The 24,135-nt window shown below is 48.4% G+C and overlaps 6 protein-coding genes; 2 read left to right on the top strand and 4 right to left on the bottom strand.

Moving 5' to 3' along the window:
- Window positions 1–87: 87 nt before the first annotated feature.
- Window positions 88–2,788, bottom strand: FFUJ_06984 (related to alfa-L-rhamnosidase; the record flags this gene model as incomplete). XM_023577186.1 has 2 exons in its annotated part: window positions 88–933; window positions 992–2,788. The coding sequence occupies 2 exons, from the start codon at window positions 2,786–2,788 to the stop codon at window positions 88–90; spliced, it is 2,643 nt and encodes an 880-aa protein (XP_023430293.1).
- Window positions 2,789–3,875: 1,087 nt separating this feature from the next.
- FFUJ_06983 (related to maltose permease) lies at window positions 3,876–5,663 on the bottom strand (the record flags this gene model as incomplete). XM_023577185.1 has 5 exons in its annotated part: window positions 3,876–4,257; window positions 4,309–4,913; window positions 4,965–5,152; window positions 5,209–5,384; window positions 5,443–5,663. 5 exons carry the CDS (start codon window positions 5,661–5,663, stop codon window positions 3,876–3,878), a joined length of 1,572 nt encoding a protein of 523 aa, XP_023430292.1.
- Window positions 5,664–6,372: 709 nt separating this feature from the next.
- On the bottom strand, window positions 6,373–10,028 carry FFUJ_06982 (uncharacterized protein; the record flags this gene model as incomplete). XM_023577183.1 has 6 exons in its annotated part: window positions 6,373–6,962; window positions 8,242–8,551; window positions 8,598–8,887; window positions 8,939–9,043; window positions 9,099–9,513; window positions 9,573–10,028. The coding sequence occupies 6 exons, from the start codon at window positions 10,026–10,028 to the stop codon at window positions 6,373–6,375; spliced, it is 2,166 nt and encodes a 721-aa protein (XP_023430291.1).
- A 964-nt stretch (window positions 10,029–10,992) lies between these two features.
- FFUJ_06981 (related to myo-inositol transport protein ITR1) lies at window positions 10,993–13,166 on the bottom strand (the record flags this gene model as incomplete). XM_023577182.1 has 5 exons in its annotated part: window positions 10,993–11,790; window positions 11,842–12,216; window positions 12,268–12,397; window positions 12,457–12,653; window positions 12,702–13,166. The coding sequence occupies 5 exons, from the start codon at window positions 13,164–13,166 to the stop codon at window positions 10,993–10,995; spliced, it is 1,965 nt and encodes a 654-aa protein (XP_023430290.1).
- Window positions 13,167–16,072: 2,906 nt separating this feature from the next.
- FFUJ_06980 (uncharacterized protein) lies at window positions 16,073–17,186 on the top strand (the record flags this gene model as incomplete). XM_023577181.1 has 2 exons in its annotated part: window positions 16,073–16,859; window positions 16,909–17,186. 2 exons carry the CDS (start codon window positions 16,073–16,075, stop codon window positions 17,184–17,186), a joined length of 1,065 nt encoding a protein of 354 aa, XP_023430289.1.
- Window positions 17,187–18,194: 1,008 nt separating this feature from the next.
- On the top strand, window positions 18,195–23,936 carry FFUJ_06979 (uncharacterized protein; the record flags this gene model as incomplete). XM_023577180.1 has 8 exons in its annotated part: window positions 18,195–18,388; window positions 18,439–19,276; window positions 19,344–21,049; window positions 21,102–21,455; window positions 21,503–22,123; window positions 22,175–23,330; window positions 23,382–23,690; window positions 23,742–23,936. 8 exons carry the CDS (start codon window positions 18,195–18,197, stop codon window positions 23,934–23,936), a joined length of 5,373 nt encoding a protein of 1,790 aa, XP_023430288.1.
- Between the last annotated feature and the right edge of the window lie 199 nt (window positions 23,937–24,135).

Below are 24,135 nucleotides of genomic sequence, written 5' to 3'. Positions count from 1 at the left end.
TGACGCGAACTGAGTCACATGAAGTGCGATTTAAAGAATAATTGGAAGTGGGAGACTTTTTCGGTGTCATTTTGGATCAATCTCGTACTACACGTGCTGCTTAAAAGACCATTCTCCATACCCTACAACTTGAACGTCAGAGTCACCATTCCCAAGCACGACCTCCATTTCTGTAAATGGTGGCACTACCACGTCAAGTTGTACCTCTCCTCCTTCGATCAATTTCCAAGAGACTGAGACGTTTCCATGCGGTGTCAAATGCGACGCCCTCGCAGATGTGATACCGCCGCCAATACAAGGATCTACACGACATCTCGCCCACGCCGGTGTCAATTGCTTCAAACCTGCGACGCGCTCCACCATAAACTTAGCCACCGCGCCGTACGCATAGTGATTGAAACTGGTCATGTCTCCTGGATTGATCGATCCATCAGGTAGCATGCTGTCCCAACGCTCCCAAACCGTTGTCGCGCCCATGGTCACTGGGTAAAGCCAAGAAGGACACTTCTGATTAAGAAGCATGCCATACGCGACATCCATATGGTTTGTCTTTGCCAAAGCCTCACAGATGAATGGGGTTCCTGCGAAGCCGGTACCAACGCGATACTCGTTGGCTCGTACAATCTCAGCGAGACGGTTGCCTACCAACTTCAACTGAGAAGGCCCAGTGAGCAGATTGAAGCAAATGGCTAAAGCGTAGGCCGTCTGCGAATCTGAAGCCATGCGACCATTCTCTGAGATATATTTTTTGGCATATTGTTCTCGGGCCTTAGTTGCTTTCGCTTTGTAGACAGTGGAATCATCATTTCCAAGGATCTCTGTGATTCGAACCATGATGTCGTATGATTGTATCAGAAAGGCGTTGGCGACGAGCATCATGTCAGTCGCTGACTTCTGAGGAGCATCTGGAGGAGCACTAGGGTCAAGCCAATCCTGTGATCATGTCAGCACAGCGTCATCGACGAAGAGAGTGATTGAGTATGGTGCTTACCGCGAGCTGGAACACACTCGAGTCCCATAAGTGGTCCTTATCAGCCGCCTTGCCCATCGGCACAGCATTCAGCCACGCCACCATTGAGTCATACTGCTGAGCCAGAATTTCGGAGTCTCCGTGCTCCTCCCACAACGCCCAAGGCGCGAGCACAGTAACATCATGCCAAATAGCAAAGGGGTGGATCTGCGCAAAGAGGCCGTCCACTATGGTATTAGGGGAGACCATCGGCGGGATACCATTGCGCTTCTTCTGCTCGTAGTGGAGGCCCTTGAGCCAATCGTTCAGGATACCGTGACATCCATAGAGGAATGTCGCTGTAGGGGCAAATAAAGCGATGTCGCCAGTCCAACCGAGACGTTCGTCCCTCTGAGGGCAATCTGTAGGGATGGAGAGGAAGTTCCCTTTGGTTGACCATCGGACATTGCTCCATAGTTTATTGAGCATGTCGTCTGAGCAAGAGAAATAGCCTGTTTCTTCCATATCAGTATGGCAAACAACGGCTTCCACTTTCTCTAGAATATCGTCTTGGGACCCAGGCCAATTGTCGACTTGGGCATACCGGAAGCCATGAAATGTGAACCTAGGCTCATAGACTTCTTCGCCCTCGCCACGAATAGTATAGGTATCTCTAGCTTCGCAATGTCGCAATGGCCTGGTTCCAAGTTCGCCATGTTCAAGGACCTCGGCATGATAAAGAGTTATCTTATGGCCTCTTGAACCTCGAACACGGATCCGCAGATAGCCAACCAGGTTTTGCCCAAAGTCGAGCACCAACTTTCCTGAGGGTGTGTCAATCTTGGAGATCGGCTTGATGGTCTCAATCCTTCGAGTTGGCTCTGCTGATCCAGCAATGAGGGCAGTCTCTTCAGACAATGGCGGAAGGACTTGTACTTTCTGCCAATCTCCTGACACAGACCCTGACATTGACCATTCTTCTATTTCAGCAGTGGCATCGTACTTCTCCCCGTCGTAGATTTCAGCCATTTGGATTGGTCCTTGCGTTGTAGTCCATGTCTCGTCTGTCGATATCGTCGAGATAGTTCCATCTTTTGATGTAATCTCAAGCCGAGCAAGCAGCGCTGTCCGTGTTCCATGAATATTTCGCTTTCCACCCTCAAATCCTAGACGGCCTTTAAACCACCCTTCAGCCACGCGAGCTCCGATGCAATTATAGCCATCGGAAATAAGTTCCGTCACATCAAAGGTCTGATATCTCAGGCGATGCTCATATACTGTCCAACCAGGTGCAAGAAAGTGATCTCCGACTCTCTTTCCGTTGATCTCAGCTTCGTAGACACCTTGAGATGTGATGTATAGTCTCGCGGACTGAATGTCGCCACTGATGCCGAATTGCTTGCGGAACGTGTCTTCAGGCAAGGATTTGTCTTGGTTGTCGGACCATGGTGCTGAAATGAGCTGGGTACCCGACCAATCTTGTCGGTTCAAGAGACCGGCTTCGACAAATTCAACGTCGCTCCAAGACGTTGGTTCAGTCTCGCCGGAAAGGTATGCTCTTACTCGAATCTCATAGCGTTGCCGAGAACTTAGTGGTTCGTCACAAGGCCAGGGAACGAGGTACGCTTGTGATGATTTGACCTTGTAAGTTTTTGCCCCATGTGGCTGTTGTGATTCCAGGTCAACACCTGTGAGTTCAATGTCATATGCATCCTGTTTTGGATCTTGAGATGTTCCATTGAAACGCCAGGAGATACGAGGCCTTCTGTCGTCAATTCCAAGAGCATTTCCAGGCCTGTAATGCTCGAATCTGACGTCGACGACTTTGATGTTTGCCATTGTGACGCTGGCTATATCCGAAGACCACCTTGACAAGTTTAGTCAGGCAAACGTAATTTAATGAGACGAGAGCTTTTGTAATAGTACGATTTCATCGCCAGCTTCAGCATTCGATCATTTGGCAACGTCGGGTCAATAACAACCGATGAGGCTCTTGGCTAGACTTGGCTTCCTCCACATCCCGATGGGGAGACGTTCCGCTAGGTGCGGTTTACGGCTGAACTTCGCTTCATCACGTACGCCTCAGGTGGAAATATTTCCAGTTTTGGAATCTGGGATTGATCTGGAGCGGTCTAGAGTTGAATAAGTGCATTGACAGATCCGAGCTATTAAGGATCTGATGGTCTGATGGTCATCCGTGACTCCTAGCGGGTGAAAGTATGGGTAAAGTCCGGTGCATTATGGCTTGGTGAGTCTCACACGAGCCTATGCAGATGATGCTTGGGTCTCACTATTTCGTTGGTTCGGCATAGTGTAATCTAGAACGGTTTTGTCCAACACAAAACACGATGGCCCATACCATTACGAGAAGCTTCCATGGAAGCAAAATGCCTGAAGTCAACCTACAGTGTTGAACTGAACGGTCATCCAAGATTCACTAAACTTGCCTAGAATCTTTCTACGAGTTAAAATGAAGGCCCTGAACTTTCTTGCCTCCCCAGACGATAAGCTTCCATCTCACCCGAAAATTCGTTCTACATCTAACTCTCCTTGCTGTAGTGATCAATCCATTCTAGTTGGTGGTCAGGTCCGAACCAGAGCATGTTAATACTCTCTCAAAGAGACTAGGCTAAACAGTCACGGGGCAATAGACAAGTAGTAAAGTACTTCTTACATAAACCCGACCTCAAGCGAGTATTCTTCAACAATGATCAAAGAATTGGAACATCGCTCACTTGAAAAATATCATCGCTGCATCCATCCGTAGAGTATGTTTGATTCGAATTTTGCTATCAACGCAAGCTATCTCGAACCTCATATCAATACGTACCAAGGCGGTAGCCCCGAGTATAATCGCCAGAAATATCAATCAGCAATAACAACATTCCAAGTTCCTATCCTTGCTCAAATCGCCGAATTTGAAACATTATGCCTCTTCAGTGATAGCAGTGGTAGACCTTTCCTTGAATTTTCGTGCCGGAGTCTTAGTCTGGAAGAGATAATCGATCTGGGCATAAGTAATGTTCTTGGTCTCGGGAATCTCGATCCAGGTAAGGATGAACCCAATAACACAGAAGCCAAAGAAGACGAAGCCAATCTTACCTCCCAGGTTACCCTGATCAGCATTGAACATGTACGGAACACAAAGAGCAAAAGCCCAGGTCATGAAAGCGTTGACGAAGAAACCGATACCAAGAGTCTTGGCTCGAAGCACGGTTGAAGGGACTTCAGCTGCCACAATAGGATATGCTGACCCAGTACCCAAGTTACCAGTGCAAGCGGCCATAAGAAGAGATACGCCGATGAATCTATAGCAGTTGTTAGTATAACATCATGGTAAATTAGGTTGTGGAACTCACCTCAGTGCTGTTTGGTTCTGCGGCCAGAAGCCAGCAACACCCATACCAATAAAAATGGCTCCAGCAACAGCAAAGCTTGCTAGGATAGCAAATCTTCGGCCAACTTTGGACATGATGACCCAAGAGACAAGGGTACATGCCATACTCAGACCAACGCCGATTTGGTTAAGAGTGAGAGAAAAAGTTGGGGTCATGCCAGCCATGATGAAGAAGTAAGTCGAGTTCGAGACCAAAGTTATGCCCATAAACTGCTGAAGGGTGTTGAGCAGAGCAACGATACGAGTTCGGCGCAAGTTGGTGCCCTTGAAGCATTCGGAGAAAGAAGGCTGCTCCGTGTTCATTCTCTGCTCTTGCTGGATTGTAGCTTCGATGATGGCGATTCGTTCGTCGATGTTTTCGCAACCGAGTGTCGTCAACGCTTTTCTGGCTTGGTCGATCTTGTGCTTACTGGCGAGGTATACGGGACTTTCGGGGACGACTAGGGCTGCGATGACTGAGTAGGCCGAGAATGCCCACTGTGAGGCGAAGGGGATCTTGAAGGCCCAGTGTGTCATTGTAGCGACCTCCTTGAAAACGACGGTAATGGCAATCATTTGGCCAACAGTCTGGCAACACCTTGTTAGCGTCGTCGGTACTCGGTAGGTAGTAGTACTCACAATCATGAAGGGATAGAACCCTAGAAGTATAGTTCGAAGCTTGGGTGGTGAAATCTCAGATACGTATGTCTGACACGTCGACATGCTAATACCCATGGCCAGACCAATGAAGAACTTCCCGACCAAAAGGACGCCACGTCTTTGCTCGACAGTCTCGGGATTTCCGGACACAAAGGTGATAGCCGTCCCTAAGAAAGTCCAAGTTAGACTGGAGCAAGACTCAGAATGTCTTGTCTCGACTTACCAACAGCAGAGATGAGACCTCCAACTCCAAACATAATCTTTCGGCCAAATCGATCCTGAAGGAAGCCGTTGCTGGCTGCACCAGCCATGATTCCCATTGCGCTGAAGGCTTGCCAGAGACCTTGCCATAGAGCTGGGAGGATAAAAGTCTCGCCAAAAGGCGAGCCAAAGGTGATTCTCCCTGGTCAGCTATTTGTATTAAAGACGTATAGGGAGGTTTCCGACTCACGAGAACATAGGGAGAGCATTGATAGCTCCCTGAACGAGAACATCGTATCCAAAGAGAAACGCGCCGCAGTTGGCAAACCAAGTGAAGATAATCACACGAACATTCTCTCGCAGGAGTTTCCAAACAGTTGTGTTGCTCTCCTCCGCAACCTCAACAGCCAGGATAGTCTCCTTGTGGTCAACTCCAATGGAGTCAGCCTTGCTCGTAGTTCGTTCAATGTTCGACATTCTTGAGATGCTCAATGATGTTGAGTGTAAACATCCACGATCAAGCCTGGTATCAGGTGCTACTTATAGGGATAGCATCATGTTGAATCGTCTGGCCCAGTGCCGTGGTTCAACCGGCACGATACCATTTAAGCTCATGGTGCATCTGGGGCCCCGGACAATTGATAGGTCTCCCCGCATTAGCTGGGAAGTTTTTCGGATCCGTGGAGGAGGAAAAGTCTGGGGGCTCGATCTATGTACGCTTGGTCGGGAAAGTGGAGGGAATTCGGTGCATTTACCGCCGAGAGATATTGACTGATAGACCATGCAGACCATGGGACGCCGCAACTAAGAATTTTCATATGTGAGACATCTTAGAGTTATTTCTGTGCTTTAATGAAATACATATGTGGTAGAATATTGGTGGCGGTGGTTTGTGCAGACGATTTGATTTATTGGTATGTGAGGGGATGATATATCGCGCCTAAGCATTAACAAAGAACCCATTACGCTTGTGATAATTCAGCTGTAAATTGGTGTAAAGACTTGATAGGTAGAGATTGAAAAGATGCCTAGTAGTTCCCTTTTTACTTTTCGTTGACCCTTTAGTACCAGTTAAACAGCCATAACCAGTACGGCCTAATGGATGAGCATATGAATACCCAGAAGTTAGAGATGCCATAGATAACAGATTGTCGAATTCATTCAATTTTGTTTCAACTTTTTGTGCCTATGGCGCCTCATGCAGTCCATATATCGTCCGTATCTTGTTCTCGTCCCCAAGCTCTCCAGGCTTTTGCGTATCCCAAAGTTCAGCTGCATCTCTCGTGCTATCAAGCTCTGAACTTCCTACCTGCAATATTTGAGTATTCCCCAGCTCAGACTTTTCAAAACCGGACTTCTCCATGCTATCCACTCTCTCCGTCGTTCGTCTACGCGTGAAGCGTCTCCATAGGCATAAGCCTACACCTGCGGAAATCAAAAGCCCCGCTACTGTGACACCGACTGAAATTCCAACCAATGCCGCTGTTGATAAACCTGGATTGTTCTCTGACTTGGTCACTGAATGGTGTGTCGTCTCTGTGGAACTCGTCGAGATTTCTGACACTTGAGACGCTGTAGAAGCTGGTGTTGAATTTGATGCCGATGTTGCTTTGAGCTTTTCAGAATTCGTTCCTGAGATATTGAACGAGCCGGAATTTGCGAGCGGGATATCCTTGTCCGAAGAGTATAACGCAAAGTGAAAGACAGTGTCTTCGGACTCTGAAGAAAAACCGCTGGAACTTGCGTTCCAAACATGTGAAGTTTCAGTCGTGTTTTCTACCTTTTGTCAGCCACTTGGAATCATAGAATTATCGGTCATGTTCACCTAACAATCTGCTGTACCATTCGACCGCCAATTTCGGATAATCCTGCCATAGGAAGAGATTGCAGCCTTTGTGGTCCGTTTTCCATCTTATTTCCATTTCGTCGTTAATTCCGTACATTTGATTCTCTGACCACGGTGCACTCGACAATTCAGGTGTAATGAAGTCGGAACTACACTGCACGTTGCCCACAAACGCGACAACCGCAAGACACGCGGCGAGGAGGCCAGGCATTATGACTGCAGCTCAGCTTGAGGCTCGAAACATTCAAGAAAAACCTCAAGAAGGGAATGGCAAATATAAAAGTCCCATGCTGCGCCTCAATGCACTTCTCAACAGAACCTCTATGTTTGTCAGATTATAGACCCTTGTCCCGCTAGCCAGCCTCCCTGGACAACACGATACCACGATGTTAGGCCAAGAACTCGATGAGAGGTGAGGATGAATGAGTAAGCAGCAAATAAGCCAATGAACAACCGTGACAGTTTTTGAGCGTTGGATTTAGGTGCAGGTAATGACGCACTCGACTTTTCATAAACCGTTGAGTAAGCCAATAAAAGCTCAACGTTTAAGAAACGGTGCGTTCATGGACTTATTCCCGCACTTTTGGCATATTGAGTTGGGTTTAAACTTCTGAAGGATCAGAGGCTAGTAAGGATATCCTGAGCGGTAAATGATTTTTGAAAGCCTCGGTACTAGTTTAATGCGCGTAGAAGGAGAAGCCATGGTTACACAGACCTGTTGACTCTCTTATAACACATGACGGTAATAGGGAGGCGGATTAATCACAAGAGAAATGAACAAGCCAAAAACAACGATATAATTACAAAGAAGAGGAACAACAAACAGGACAGCACGGCTTCCCCGTGAAGAGCCAAGGAAAAAGGCAAGAAAAGATCCCACACAGAGCCCAGGCAAGACGATAAGGCGTTCAATAAAAGAGTAAAAAAAGAAGGGGACGCATGAAACAAGGGCTGCCAACAGGATTAGTAGCCTCTGTCGATATGTTGATCCTAGGGTACAAGCGATAATCATGCTTGCGATGGTGTAATAAAAGGCCTCCATACACAGCTTCCCTTCGGAAAAGCGGATGCTGGGCCCTCCCATTCTGATGTAGTCGTAAAACCCAATAGGACGAAATATATTCTCGAGGCAAATGCAAACAAGAAAGAACATGACGTTTAGAAAATACCATTTGACCTTCCACGTCCATTTCCATAGGCTAAACTGACCTTGGAGGAGGGGATTTTCCGAAGATGCAGGGGCTGGTCCCCCTGTGAGAAGATGCTGAATTTCGCAATGTAGCTCTTTGTCTGTGAGATCCTCCCAAGTGATACCAGCAGACTCTATTTGTTCTTTGATGTTATCCGTTAATTCGAGGAGACCCTTCCAGCCTTCAGATGATGCTCCGATGTCATTTCGTTTCAGCGTTAATTTTGTGGTTGCCCACAACACAAAAAGACTGATGCTCCACAACTGAAGAAGGATAGTCATGACGAACAACTGGAGAAATGAAAACCCCCATTCATATTTGATAGATTTCTATGAGTGTTAGCATTTGTTCCGATCACTGTTAGTATAAACATACCCCGCTCTTTATTGGTTGACAGATTCCTTCAGTTTGGACCTCCTTTACATTGTATAGGCTGTCTTCAACCAGGAATGTCAAGGCTGAGCTATCTCTGTAAGGATTGAGATAGTCGGAAGAGGCCCCACCACTAATATCTGCAGTCCGATTCCAGTAAAACGCATTGTTTGGCAGATTGAATGCTTTGATGTTGAGTGGTGGCCAGTTCAGTGTCTTGTTGCGAAAATAAGTTCTCTGACCGTTTTGAGTTTCACGGCTGCCTTTTCCGTCGAACCCGTAGAGTTGAGCATCTAGTGGAAAGTCAATATTCGCATTTGCCAGCCAGACTTGAGAGTACATACACTCAGATACATCTCTCTGTAGCTGGCACTCAACTGGCGGGTCGTCCCAATCATAACATGTGTCGAAGAGACCAAGAGAAGGTGATTTGGCAATAGCCGTTGAGTCTAGTCCCTTTTTTAGCTTCATCCCCTGCGTCTGTTACCACGTGAATCGTCTTACTGCCTATCCACAATACAGGATAGTCCTTGCTCAGGCCGTCTACTCTATCCCCATCCCGTATCAAATATGCGACAGGGCTGATTTCTGAGAACTGCACCAGCTTTCCCGTGGTGCCGTTAACATAGGCCTTGTTGTACGGCGTATATCCGGTCATTGAACTGGCGAAGGTCGGGAAAGCAAGAATGAATAATGCTGACCAGACAATGAAGCACATGACCTTTTTGGATGCGAGGCCAACCTTGAAGAATCCTGAAGCAAGTCTCCATGTTGCGAGAGCAGAATTGTCTTTTTGAATCTTGATAAGCCACACTGTGCTGTAAGTCGCCGGCTTTGTAACGAGAGAGAGTTGGAGATATTGGACAAACACTCGCCATGATACAAAAGCCATGACTGTTTGTCCCCCTCGGCCAACAACCTGTCAATTTAGTCAATCTGATGGCCGTTTCCCTCTAGGGTACTTAACAAGTCCCAAACAACGTCAATGAGCTTCGCAGTGCCAAAACTGAATCGACCCCAGCCAAGCGTGATCTGAAAGAATCCCCTAGGCGCCCACCAGTCAAACGCACCAAGCTGATCTGCAGTATCAAATCGAAACTCGCCATCTGGCTGGCACGGGTTCTCTTCATCGCCGACGCCCAGCGGTACCAGACACAGATAGGTAAGCAAGCCTAGAACAGATAGGTTCCAGCAGATGGCCAAGAGCACTCGCCGGACGAAACTCCAATCACGTGGTGGGCTATCTTTACGCTTTTTGCCAATACGCATCAAATCATAGAAAGCGTCTTTGAATGCCCTAATCACTGAGGAATCGTTTGATAGCTTATATCCGAAAATTCCTCGCCGGCTTGAGACTTCCTGTAACGAGGATCGCTCAGGTAATTCCTGCTCTGCATCGCAATACAGTAGCAACGGGTTCGTTGGAGCTGCCATTGTAGTCTTTTGCTTCAGGTCGATGCAAAGAGAGTTGGGAAACGAAAATCGTGGCCAAAAGTGCGAGAGCCTGATTTATCACTGTAGGGCCATCAGTCTTTATGCTCACGCTATTTCGTCTCCCTGCAGTTCAGCTGTTCTAGGTCCTTGTCTAATTTGCTAGAGGACAAGCCCAGCTGAACGCCGCGGTTTCGAAGGGGCTGAGAAGGTGGATTTATGCAGTCCTCCAAACCAATCACGCACTTCCGACACCGATCAGGCTGCGATATTAAGCCCGTCATTGGGTGCTGAAAACTGCTTCTCCGGCACAATCAAGCCTATGATGTATGTGGTGGCTAAGTGTCGGCAAGTGAAACATATATCGTAATTGTAAATTGTAACACAATCCTTGACTGTTTACTGGGCTGTGGCCTTAGCGCCGCCTGGCTAAGTACCTTATGTTATCTTTACACAAGTACAGGATTTTGAGTGCAGAGTAGGACAAAATAGCGTTAGCTACCTGTTGACTCGACCCTCAGGGAAAAGGGGGGGGGGTCCAACTAAGCAAACTCAGCGGATAATGGAATAGGGTTCGATATTTAAGAAATACAAATACAGTAGGCTCTTATATATATGTAACGTCTAGATCTATTAGTATAAGATTTCACAAGATAGTAATGATTGAATGCATCTTACTAAGGTGCCCTGCCACAGCATCATGACCACGTAAACAGTCAATGTTTATATTATGTGAAGTTCAATGTTGACAGTATGCAAGAAAATATCACCACGGTATCACTACTATCTTTTAGTTATGGTCATTATATCATACTTATTCTATATGACTACATATAACTTCCACCGTACATTAAAGCCAACAGCCTATTTGGGTTGATTAAAAGCCGGACACAAACAGCATAGCCAAAAATTAACATCAGTTCGAAATACCATACCTCCTCAATTAGACATCTCATAACTGAGTTACTCATCGGGGTCCGGGGAAGATCTCCTTATCCTGAGTACCCCCCACAGCATTGCTTCCCTCAATGTGGCTGGTATCAGGCTTCTCGTGAGGATAGTTTCCGTCATTGGCAGCAAACTCATACAGGGGAGGGAAGGGAGCAACATCCTTGCGCAGGATATACTTCTTGAGGTACCAAGGCAGCTTCCTCCAGTAATATGAAGCATGCTCTCTGTTGGAAACACCGAAAACGTTGTCAAGCTCCTCAAGGGTCAAGTTTTTGGTCTCAGGGAGGAGGAAATAGCAGAAGACCCAACCAAATATGTTCCAAGCACCATACCAGCCGAAAGCACCAGTGTTAGAGAAGGCGTCTCGTAGAGCTGGCCAAGTGAGGCTGATGATGAAGTTGAAGCCCCAGGTGATAGCTGTACTGGAAGCCATACCGATGTCTCTGATATGGAGAGGGAAAGCTTCAGCGCTGTAGGTGAAAGGCACTGGTCCAAGGCCGGGAGAATAGACTGCCATGAAGAGATAAAGGCCCAGAGTGATAGTGGCGATCTTGGGGTCACGAGGTTCGTCGGGAAGTTGGAACACTCCACCAGTGAAGAATAGGCACGCTGCCATGAGAGGGAAGGTAACCAGAAGAAGGTTTCTGCGTCCAAACGTATCAATGGTGTAGATTGCAGGGATAGCGAAGAGGAAGTTTATGATGCCGCCACCCATGGAGACGAGGAGGGCCTCAGAAAGACTGTAGTTGGCATCGGTGAAAATTGAAGTAGAGTAATATGCGATCACATTTACACCACAGAACTGCTGCATGAACTTATGTAATATGTTAGTAATTGTGACGCATGCTGGGGCTGGATATCTTACCATGCAGAACCAGGCACTTTGAGCAGCACGTCTGTTGCGGCGTACAGTGAAAAACTCCTTGAGAAGATTCCGGCCTTCTCGTTCCCCACGCTCAATCTCGAGTAATTTGTAAGCATAGTACATATCGCGAGTAGCTTGGACAGGCGAGAAGCGAAGCTTCCTGACGGATCGGAAGGCCTTGTCAAATCGACCGCGTTCCATGTACCAGCGGGGAGACTCGGGACAGAAATACACTTGCAGCATGACAACCAGCGGGGGAACAGAAGTCGAAGCCATCATCCATCGCCACGGAGAGTTCGGACCGCCGATTATAGTGACGTTTTGGAAGGCAACGCATACGATAAAGCCGAGGGCGATACCGAAAGCAGTCCACATCTGGAAAGTTAATCAGCTTATGAACTTCCACCACTATTGAGGGTTTCTCACCTGCCACATCATAGTTAGGGCTCCACGAATGTTCTTCGGTGTAGATTCGGCAGAGTAAACGGGTGTTGTGCTGGACTTTGCGCCAACAGCGAAACCAAGCATGAAACGAGCAAACAAGAAATTCCAGAGACTAGCAGGCGTCAGTAAGATGTAAGATCTCAAGCCTTGAGACAGTAATCGAAAACTTACGAGGTAGTGATAGACATCCAGAATCCAGTGATCGTAGAGATAGCGCAAGAGATAAAGATGGTTCCGCGGCGGCCGGTGTACTTGTTGAGAATCGGACTGGTCCAGCATCCGACAACGGCAGAGCAAAGGTAAGGAGCACCATTGGTCAACCCTTTCATCCATACGCTCTCGATTCCGAATTCTTTAAAGTAGAATTCCTATGATCGTTAGAAAGTTGCAGAGATCTCAAGATGGGTTCAGCATACTTGCGCACCATTCACGGTGGTCTGATCCATGCCCTGGACAATGGCCGATCCGGCGCAAAGAGTACAGAGGAAGTACAAGGCAAAGGGCTGATGCCATCGAGACGTCTCTTCCTTTCTCAGGATTGCCTTCTCGTCTTCGGAAAGCATCTCGATTTTCTCAAAACCCCCAGGGGTGTTGTTGACTTGAGCGACGAGAGCTCCCTTTCGGAAATCCTCACGGTGCTCGGTGAGGCCCTTAGACTCGACAAAAGCATCAACGTCGGCAAGGACCTCCTCTCGAGTCATGCCAGCCAAAGGGTTGCGTAGAAGAGTTGCTTTGGAGACTCTTCGCTGGCCAAAGCCGGCGCCCTCATTATCGTTGACGAAAGTACCATTGCTGCTGGAGTTGCGATGGCTGTCGTTAGGGCCAATATGACCCGTGTCGTAGACGGGCGGCGCCTCGCTATCAGCTCTTGGCAGAGGCATCGTGCTTATCTCGAAGAAGAAAGACAGCAGATAAGAAGCAGGCCACTCAAGAGGATGATAATGTCACTGGCAACTGAGTCTGGGGAGAAGTTGGGGCCCCAGATTCTGTCGAGAAAATACTTTGGATGCAACAGAGTCGTAGAAGCTGGGGATGGCCCAATTATTATATGTCTTTTTGGATGGGATTCGAGATGAGTTACTCCACACGATGAGCAAACGTTCAAAGGAGTTCGAGGATGGAGGAGTGGAGGCTGCCAAGGTGATCGTCGGGTTCTTTGGCTGTGTGCGGCTCAAAGCTCGGTGTATCCCTGTCTCGGTAGCATATTTTATGACGTTGTCCAAGAGGTGAGATGAAGCGAGATGTCTCTTTTCTGCTGCCTCTCGAATCCTTCAAGGGGGACTGTGCGAGGATGACGCGTTGGATGCAACGGGAGTTGAAGTTGCAGTCTGACAGCATGCGTATTTTCACTGGGTAGTTTCCCCATTAAAGACCGCTTCGATGTATCAATCCTGTCGTTCTTTTACAAGCAGGGGTGCTCTCGTCCGTATCGTTACCGTGGGCCGGAGAATTCTCGATTGAGTTCTGTCCAAAGTCAATCAGTAGTTATCCTCCGCAAACTCAAAATCAAAGCCAAAAGAGCCTCGCACAAACCTGCTCCAAGCCGCCGACGTTAAAATAGTCCGCCAAGCCCGTTATGTCTTCCCCAAGAACGATCATCGGCGCAAAGACCCTGGTAAGCCGTCTCGATTAAGCTTAAATGGGCGATCCCCCCACGACAAGGATGACTTGGCACTAGTCTGGGCATGCGTCACAGTCTGCCGACCAAACATTGCACTTGACGTCAATTCTTCAATCGTCCCAAGAGCAAGTTTTTGATGGTAGCTGTGAGGTTTTGGGTGTTTTTCGCTTACCCCGGATATCGAGCACGTGGGTTTGAACCAGATATGGCCAGGTGGCCAGAGTTGTGGTTTGCTAAGGACAAGCTTATCTTGACCTCCACTAATTCTTTTGGTGAGCTTCATTGGCGGTGTTGAGATTGACTACATACCTCGGAGCTACCAAGCATTGGCAACTTGACTGTTCAACTTCTCATACTTAGTAGCATGTGTACCACTCAGATTACCCTTTGTGGTCCAAATAAACTCAATCGATCATCGAATACTGGTAGTGGTTGACCGGTAGCTGAGATATGTGGACCTGGCCCAATTTACCCCGAAGTGCAAGACATGTTCCACAAGAGCTTCTTGGTATGGAGAAGACCCAATCTTTAATTCTGCTGCCTATTGACTTGGCTGGGCTTGTCATTGCGCCAAGGTCTGAGCCTTTGATCAGATGAAAGGCAAATCTTTCAATCTGCATGTTGTTTGCTTGGCTTCGGGAAAGTTGTGGACATTGACCACGAATCTTTTGAATGAACAGTTTGGGAAGCACAAAGGTTCCTGGCATTCTTTCGGAGCACTTCATACCAATGAAACTGTATGACTGGAAGCTTGCGGTGCAGATGTTCTCGTGGCTAGAGGCCACGTGCTTGGTCGATAGAAAAAGCAACGATCGCCGGTGACAGATCTTTCGGCTATCTATGCTGTTAGCTCTGCATCAAGGGTCTATCTGAGGTGAACCGACTTACTTTTCATGCGTGTGACTCGAGGAAGGCTGCTGAAAACCAACGTCAAAGGGCAGTTTGCCGCGGTGAGAGGGAGGCCATCATGCAACAACGCTGCCATCGGTGAATTATGAAGATTTACATCTGTCTTCATCAAAGTGTGATTTCTGTGAGTAGCCAGAGGTCTGCTTATTGTGGTAGTAAAAGCAGAGGGCGAAAGGTCGTCGAGTGTCACCACGTAGTGTTTTGCCAACGCACAAACACATTTCTTTCATTGGGTGCATTTCCCACGACCGCGGAAGCGGGGCTACGATCCTTACCTAGGTGTTTGTGGGCTGTTGCATTTTTAATGCAGGTACGGCAAACAGAGGTGGAACACATCGATTGCCCTTGTAGAATTTCAAAGGCATTGACCATGCACTCGACAACACTCGACAATGGGCATAACAAATGTGAGCCTGCACAAATGCGAATCATTGTCCTTTGTGGTATACATGTATTGCTTGTTTGTGTTTTCTTAAGGGAGGTAGTCAGGCGTGGAGCTGAAGAGTACGTAGCCTAAATGCACATATCAGATTGCTATCAATCCCAACGTGCAGATACACTATCAACCAATATCTCCTTTGAGATATGATATTCATTTAGTCTTTTGATATTTTATAGTGGAACTCAACTTGAGCATTGGAGCTCCACATGAGTCTCCGTGTGTCAAAATATCAAGAGCAAATAAGGAGTTCCTCAGGAGCTGCACCACCACCTTGTCTTTCTGGTTTACATTCCATCTTCGCCTTCGGTGCACATGCAGGGCATTCTAGCACTCAATTCTCGCTCTTCGATCTCTCGCCTGCTCGTTTCGTCCCATCTTCATCTCTATTTCAGTGCTTTCAGGCCTCAAGTCATGGGAGGACCCCTATCGCCCACTGTAATTTTTAGGAATTACAGCTGGTTTCTCCTCAGTGCCTTCATTCCCACTAGCGCCTTCTTTCTCCTTCCTCTTCCTTCTTTTGTTTTGATTTCACCCTCACGGTTGCCTGATCTTTAGGGCTCACACCTGAGGCAGATCAGTTGGCCTTCTCCCCTTCCTGCCTTCCCCTTCTCCGCTTCCCCCTCCTCTCTCTTCCATCCTTCCTTCTCCTCTCCACCGCACTCAAGGCACAAGAGATCTTGAGCTTTTCGCTTTTCGAACCGACGGTAAGTATCTCTTCCCTCTCTCCTTCATCTTCCCTCTCTCATATTCTGTCTCTGCAGCTCACCCTCACGCGTCTTCCGCTTTCCCTCGCGTGTTTTCTTTTCACCGTCAAGATGTGCTCTGAGACTATCACCGTCGCCCAGTGCGCTCCTAAGGTGTCGCCTGTTCTTGCCTTCTATTGCGCGAAGCTTCACCTCGTTGCAAAGGAGCGTATCGTCTGTGAAGCTGCCAAGGGAAAATGCATTTGCTTCTTCGGCTCTTGTGGCGCTATCGACCGTGAGATTCCAACCAAGGGAATCAATCTCAGCGATGTTGTCAAGGCACGCTGTGCTGAGTGTACTCCCCGGGAGCACCGAGTTGGCAACGGCATCCCGGCGCAGCAGATCCTGGAGTCTGTTCTTCTTCGCTCTGCCGACGCCCAGAATGGCTGGGAGGAGCGATCCAAACTCGTTTCTGAGCTTTGGATCAATAAAACTGCTTGCCCCTATCACGTCGACACCTCCGCCGAGCCTGCTACTCCTGTCGCCGAGGTCATCAACATCACCGAACACATTCATCTCGACACCGAAGTCGGTCACACTGGTACTGGTTTGAGCGCTGAGTCTGTTGTACCTACCGATCTTGCTTCTGAGTCTCCTGAGCTTAAGCCAGGCTTCGAAGCTGCTGTCCAAAAGGACTTTGGTGACTTCTCCAGCTCCGACAATGCTGATATGAAGGATGCCTCTTCATCTCTGGTCGGGCCTGTTTTCACCGACTCCTTTGTTGCTGAGCCCGCTTCTTCTCTCGTTGATGAGTGGACCACCAACGCTGACACCGCTGGCAACGCTGATGAATGGACCACCAACACTGCTCCCGGTGGTGGACATGGTGACAATACCGAGAACCATAGTTCCGACTCTGGTAAGAAGATTTTCTCTTAGTCTTAACAGTCACTGACATCAAGCTACAGGAGTCAAAGACATCCTGGACCCTGAGGAGGTTGGCATTTCCACCAGCCGCTGGGCCCCAGGCAATTCTCCCACTAACTCCACAAAGCCAACCAAGCCAGCTGTTGACTTCAAGGAGAATGAGAGTGGAGAGGAGCGGGAGAAGGTGCAGACTCCTGTTGTCGCTGTTTCCCGACGTGCGGTCAACTTCTCCTACAATCCAGACAATGCTGAGAAGCTTCTTGAGACCGCCGAGATGTTTGCCAACGTGAAGAAGGCCTTCCTCATGGGCAAGGCTTAAACGCCAATCTGGGTGACAAAGGACTGTTGCGGAGGGGATGAAGAGTATTACGGGTAGTCTTGGTCTTTCCAGAGGGATGATTGGAGTGTAATTGAATGAAAAGTAGTCAGCCGTATTTTGACTCAGCAGACAAGACAGAACACAGTACTCAAGTATCCTACATATCCATGCAGACAGTGACATGACCAGATGATCCTTAGTATACAACGTGGCTTGTAGTATCACTCAGTAATGCAAAATGCGAAAGACTTGACCTAAAGAAGTCCTGATTGTACTTGACATGCCCCAGTGAAGTCTGCGTAATAGCCTCCAGCGTTGTCCCTCTAGGGGAGGAAAGAAAACTCGAGACCTTGATCCTACATGATAAAAAGTCTTAGGTAAATTTATGTAAGTTCAGGATATTTTTACTGAGTTAATTTTAATACCCTACATGAATGAGGGTCTGGTGTTTTCTTGCTCCCCGAGGTCTCTCGCCAGGGTTTACGGGCACTAATGTGAATCTCCAGCAGGCGAGCAGGGGTCTCCCCCAGAATGTCTCATCATCTCACAGCCAGTCTCCTCCATTGACATTTTCAATCTGGCGGAGAGATCACCAATGAAGCACTCCATCTGCTTGCCATAATTGAGCTCTCCGCAGCTCAACTAAAGCTATGTCAGAATTTTCGCTACTCAATGCGTTTCATGGTAAAAGCAAAACAACAACGAAATGCCACTTGGGCTAGGATTAACGCAGGAGTCTGACACCTTGGCGATGTTTTGGGCCAATCATTCCCTCATCTGCGTCTCAAGCTGAAAGCCCCTGCATCGCCTTCTGACGCGCCTTTCCGGCCTCGTACGAGGAGAGCGGTAGGAGAAATCGCACATTTCAGAGCGAGGCGGCTAATAAACATACAGATCTGGCGGTCGTTCCCCCGCTTGTCTTTGCTTCTCTTCGCCACATGCTGCGTCAATCTACTCACGATAACTACAGGGTCTTGATAGATCAGGCTCCGCTGGGCCGCGCATAAGATGTCCACCGATACTCTGCAGCCCGGGCCGGGCCAGCGCACGGCTCAGGATCTGGTGAAGGAGATTGCAAAAGAGCGCGGCTATCTTGGCGAAGAGCAGCTTGCGCGGATTGGAGAGATTAACCCTGAGCTTAGGCGCGAGGTGGAAGAAGCTCTCCTTCGAAAGGATGAGATGATAGGCTCGGCTGTCTTGACGTATGCACTCACTTTATCCCAAACACAGGGTTTTATTGACGATATTCCAGGCTGGCACGAAATCTTTACACAAGCAATGCTAGATTTGTCTTCGAGTTGCTCCAGAATGCGGATGACAATAACTACAGCATGGCGCTCTCAAGCGGTCAAGATCCGTTTGTGTCTTTCGAAGTTCGCCCAGATAAGGTGTCGATTGAGTGCAATGAGAACGGCTTCACGCATGAGAACCTCAAGGCCATTTGTGCAATCGGCAAGAGTTCCAAAGTCGGGGCAGCAGGGTACATTGGCGAGAAAGGCATTGGCTTCAAGTCTGTATTTATGGCGGCTTGGAAGGTTCACATTCAGTCAAACGACTTTTCGTTCTCGTTCACGCATCGCAAGGGGGACTCTGGTCTCGGCATGGTTACACCAGTATGGGAAGATGCAGATGAGTCACTAGGAGGCTCTGTAACTCGCATCACGTTGTTTCTGCATACGAGTGATGATGCTGAGGAGGATGCGAGACAGCGCGAGACCATCCGACTTCAGTTCCAAGACTTGCAACATACGATCCTACTTTTCCTTCGCAAACTACGCAAGGTGCAGGTCTCCTTCTTTGATGAGGATGACACTCGGACATCAAGCACGACTTATTCTCTGCATGGGAGTAACCCGGTTACTGTCAAGAAGGAGACATCTGAGGGGGTGGAGGAGAGGCAGTATCATGTTACGAAGCATGTTGCGGAGAACATTCCTAAGAGCGAAAACAGAACATATACTGACGAGCAGGATCGCGCAGATTCTTCTACGGAGGTTGTGCTGGCATTCCCATTAGCGGATTCAGGAGCTCCAATTGTCGAGAGTCAAGATGTCTTCGCGTTTCTTCCCATGAGACCGATGGGCTTTAAGGTAAGTGAGAATCTCATCGAGGCCATCACAGAAGCTTTTCCAGTGACTTACAAATGCTTCCACATAGTTCCTTATCCATACCGATTTCGTCACCGAAGCCAGTCGACAAGGCATAGTTACTGGATCCCTCCGAAACCTCGGTCTCTTGAACGGCATCGCAGACTGTTTCATCAAAGCCATCCGGGAGTTCTGTCAGCACCCGAAACTCCAATATCAATGGATGCGCTGGCTCCCCCAACGTAACTCTTATCCTTGGGACAGCTTCTGGTCGGGCCTCCTTGACAGGATCGAAGCACGCATACAAGAAGTCCAAGTACTCCGCACGCTCGGTACTGGAAGGTTGCATTACATTCACAAGCTTTGCCGTCTTCAGCCTTGGTTGCAAGATAAAAACGGCGATCCCCTTTTCACTGATCTTGACGAGGAGATTTATCTTGCGAAGGAGTATACACGTGATGATCTGAAGTTGTTGGAGCCGTACGGGCTGGAAAGCATTTCTCCCTCGGATGCGATCACTCGTGTTGAGATGGACCTCGAAAAGGACATCGAGGATTCAAGGATGAAGAGTTCTGTCACAGACAGCGAATGGCACTCGCTTGCAGCACGTGCACTAATCTTGTTGAAGAACACTGCAACTGCAGGTCCCGCTCAAGACCGCCTCAAGCAACTTCGATTCATCCCCCTCGAGAATGGCACCTGGGTATCGTCAAGCAGCGGGCCACTGTACTATTCGCATGCTTCTGGCAGTCTCGCAATTCCTGACGACCTTGATTTGAGTCTGGTCGATTCGGAAGCAGCCAGTAATGCTGATCGGCGTGCTCTATTTGACAAGTTCGGCGTCATTGAAGCTCTTGTGAAGGATGTACGAGCTTTGATCCTCAAGAAGCCAATCAAGCCGGTCGCAGATGAGACCGCACTCGCAGCATCCATCGCACACCTCAAGTTTTTATACCTTTCCGAGGTTTTACTGGAGGGGAACGAGGATCAAGCGAAGTTACGAGGGTATCATGTGTATGACCAGAACATGAGAGCACGGCTACCAACTAAGCATGATGTCTACCTCACAACAGAAGACGAATATGAACCCAATGAACTGTTCAGGCCTCAAGGAGATGCGCCCGGCTTTCCAGCTCCTTTTCTCCATCAAGGCTACGTCCAGGAAAGGCCAGCTACACCAGCAGGTTACTCACGGGGATGGAATGATTGGCTCCAGTTACGCCTCCGACTTCGGCATCAACTTCGACTTACCACAAAGGGTACAGACCGAAAGTTGGAACTGTCATCCGCCTTTCGCTATATAGAGCAGCACCGACCGGAATGTCTTTTGGGCGCGCTCCAGAGAGCCTGGGATGTCGAGAGAACAAAGGTCATTGAATCTGCTGATATCATGAGAGAGTTGCGTGAAGTCGAGGTCTTGTGCAAAGGAGGGGATGAGTTTGCTTTGTCTGAGCCGCTATCGACTACTTACTTGCCTCTGCCCGAGCTTGAAGGGAAGCATTCGCGCTACGCTGAGGATGAAGGTTTTGTGTTTCTGGACTTGGGTGAATCGATCACTTCGAGCACCTATCGTGCGAAATGGGGTTTCTTGGTTGACGATCTTGGGGTCGGGTGTACTGATGACCTCCAGTTCTATCTGGCCATTCTGAGAACTATCCGGTACAGTAATGCTGCTGCTGGAGTGCGTCGGAATACCAGAGTGTTAGATCTCTATGAAGTCATTCATGCTCGGTGTCGGGAAGCTGACAGCTTCCTCGACGCCCAGGCGGAAGCAAGGTTCGTTTCCATTTGCAAGGAACCTGAATCTTCGACTGACTAATGTGCATAGGCAAGCGATCAATGACGGAAACCTCATATACATCCCCGCACACGATTCGAGCCCAGCGACATGGACATCAGCCGAGAGATGTTTGTGGAACGCTCGAGAAAACATGCAGACGGCATACCCCCTCGCCCACCTCTACCGAACCGTGTTCCATCGCTCAGAAGAGGATCTCGATGTCTTGCGACAATTCTTCAAGACGGCGCTCGGAGTCAGAGATTGTTCGTGGGAAGATTACCTGAACGAGATACGGAGATTGAAGGACTTGAAGAGTGAGGACTTTGACTGGGTTAATGACCTGTACATTTCCTTGGACTCTGAGAGGTTTGGTATGATGGATGTGGATACTACAAAGCTTAAGTATGATAATCTCTATCTTTCCACGCTATCAGCTAACAGATGCATAGGAAAACTTTCGTCGAAGAGCCATTGATCTACTTCAATGACGGCAACGTAAGCCGCTGGTACACAGTCGGCGAATGCCTATGGTCGAGCGCTACACAAATCCGAGGCAGAGTAGCTCTCAATGACCTTTACCCCGATCTAGAAGATTTCTTCGTCAGTTTCCTCGGCGTACAAGAGCTCACGCTGGACATGGCCTACGACGAACTCAAGGAGATGGGCAGCAGAGTGCCGTCACCATCGGTCGCTGCTGTCAAGGAAACCATCTGGGCGCTTAATTCTCTACTTGACACTACAGCTGATCCACCAGATGAAGAACCTATTTTTCGAGGAACGGTCTTTCCTGTGAGGTATCCGAATAAGTCAGTGAAGTTGCAGTCTGGCAGGACACAATTTGCTATTGCCGACCGAAAGGCTCTGGGTGATATCTTCGCTCCTCAGGCCAAGATGCTTGACTTTACGCTGGATGATGTTCGTCGCTTGCGGCCATTTCTTTCATGGCTTGACCTAGAAAAGCGGTATTTGTCTACTTCTGTGCGGGAGATTTCTACTGTGGCAGGTGGACGAATGGACGAGCTGCAGTACCCGGACAGGGAGATCAGGCAAAAGGCAGCTGGTCTGTTCAGGTAAGCTGCAGGCGAAGAATTACTGCGTGTAACTGCTAAGTACCTCTACAGAATCGCGGTGCATTTTAACAGTCCTCGGGTTTCAGAAGACAGCTCGGAGCTTTACTGGACCCTCATGGTTGCAGAGGTCTACGAAACGGATGGCATCTCCTCTGAACTCCATTTGTCACAAGATGGCCGTGGCCTGGTGCATGTACAAGATAGGAGTGAGCTTCACATACGCGAAGATGACAGCGGCCTCAAGATTTACGTACCACGTGATCCCAAAACACAAGGATTCTGTTTCTTTTCGACTCTTCCAAGACGGTTCCTAGAATGGATGATGACAGACCCTGTTACTTTACAAGTCAAGCATGCTGAATCCAAAGCTGTCCAGATCGTGAGTGCAGTCTTGAATGCACCTCTCATCAACATGTCGCAGATTCTAGAGGCGGAGGGTGTTGTCGACGTGGACATCCCTCAAGGCTGGTGTCGCCAAACGACCGAGGAGGCTGGAGATGTCGCTGGAAGAGAGCATGGTGATGTCGAAGAGGAGGATGTACATGATGCCACTTTGTATCATGAAGCTCAGGAGACAAACGATGAGACTGTCTCTCACAAGGCGGAGGAAGACCCCATTGCTCGATTTCTGGCACAGCCAGAGATTCATGAAGACGACATTTCAAGCGATGAAGACTCTATGCTTCAAACATTCGACAACCTAAGATCTCCTCCGAGACTTTCTGACCTCCCTGTTCGACAGCGCAGTCCAGCGACTTCAAACTCATCCGTCACTGGACGACGACTGTTCACCCCAACTTCATCCACGGCCGAATACTTCCGCCAAAACAGGCGAACATCATCAAATTTTCACCGGAACACAGGCAGACATGAGTCCTTGCAATCGACGCCAAGATCAGCAAGTCAGCCAGCATTTATCTTTGGCTCTTCCCCTACAGCACAGCCCAGTTCAGCGTTCCTGTTCCAAAGCTTCGGCGAAGCATCACAACATCCTACAATCGAAGACGAAGAAGAATACCTAAGACTAGTCAACAATGTCATTTCTGCGGCAAATACTGCAGCACTGCCTAGCAAAGGTGCTTATGATATGTGGGGTCTTTTTGGTGCATTGCCAGAAGTCGATGAAGAGGTTGAGCTATCGCGGCAATTCCGGTCACACGGTCTTCCTGAACGAGATATGCGAATTGGAGCTCTGGGTGAACTATTTGTAAGTTGTCACTCCTTATTGTTCTGAAATACATGACTTACACGATCACAGGTCTTTGAGCTTCTTCGCAACATGGATCCTCCCCTACCTCGCTTCAGTCGCGACAATTGGCAAAGCCAAATGCGAAAGTTCATCACCATCCATCCCGACTACTCAGACATGCTCCCCTGGACCGCCCAAGAAACCGCCGACATTGTATACTATGACCGAAAGCGGGTATTGACGAATCACCTGGCGGACAAAGGGTACCTCGACAAAACAGCCTGGCAGAACAAAAAGCCATTGTTCTTGATCGAAGTCAAGTCTACAACGGGACATAACCGAACACCGTTTTATATGAGTAAGCGGCAGTATCAACGGGTAAGTGTTCACAGCTTTACTTCTTGGAATTTGAATTGATGGGGTGTGCAGATGCAAGAGAATTCTAATACGACTCTTTCGCCGGCAACGTCGCCTACGATTTATTTGATTGCGAGAGTGTCGAATGTTGACAAGACGAATGTGGAGGTGAAGATTTATGTTGATCCTGAGAAATTGAGACAAGATGGGTCGTTAGTGTTTACAGGGGAGACTTGGTCAGTCGTCCCAGGACCTGGATCAACTTGACGATGTTGACTTCCAGGTCGTCAATCTTTGATGTATCTCAATGAGAATAACATATCACTCAATTTACTTCATGCTAATGAGCTCCACCTACATACCCTTTCATGTTCATCTGCGATTTGGACTATTCGTTTGCCAACCTTGATGACCTGCCACTGCAAACATCAAAGCGATCGTGTTCGATGACTATCAACAAACGGTA

This window comes from Fusarium fujikuroi, chromosome FFUJ_chr05 (genome assembly GCF_900079805.1).
Source record: "Fusarium fujikuroi IMI 58289 draft genome, chromosome FFUJ_chr05".
NCBI classification, from domain to species: Eukaryota; Fungi; Ascomycota; class Sordariomycetes; order Hypocreales; family Nectriaceae; genus Fusarium; species Fusarium fujikuroi.
Note: the sequence above shows the minus strand (reverse complement) of the source record. Positions and strands in the feature narration are given on the sequence as shown.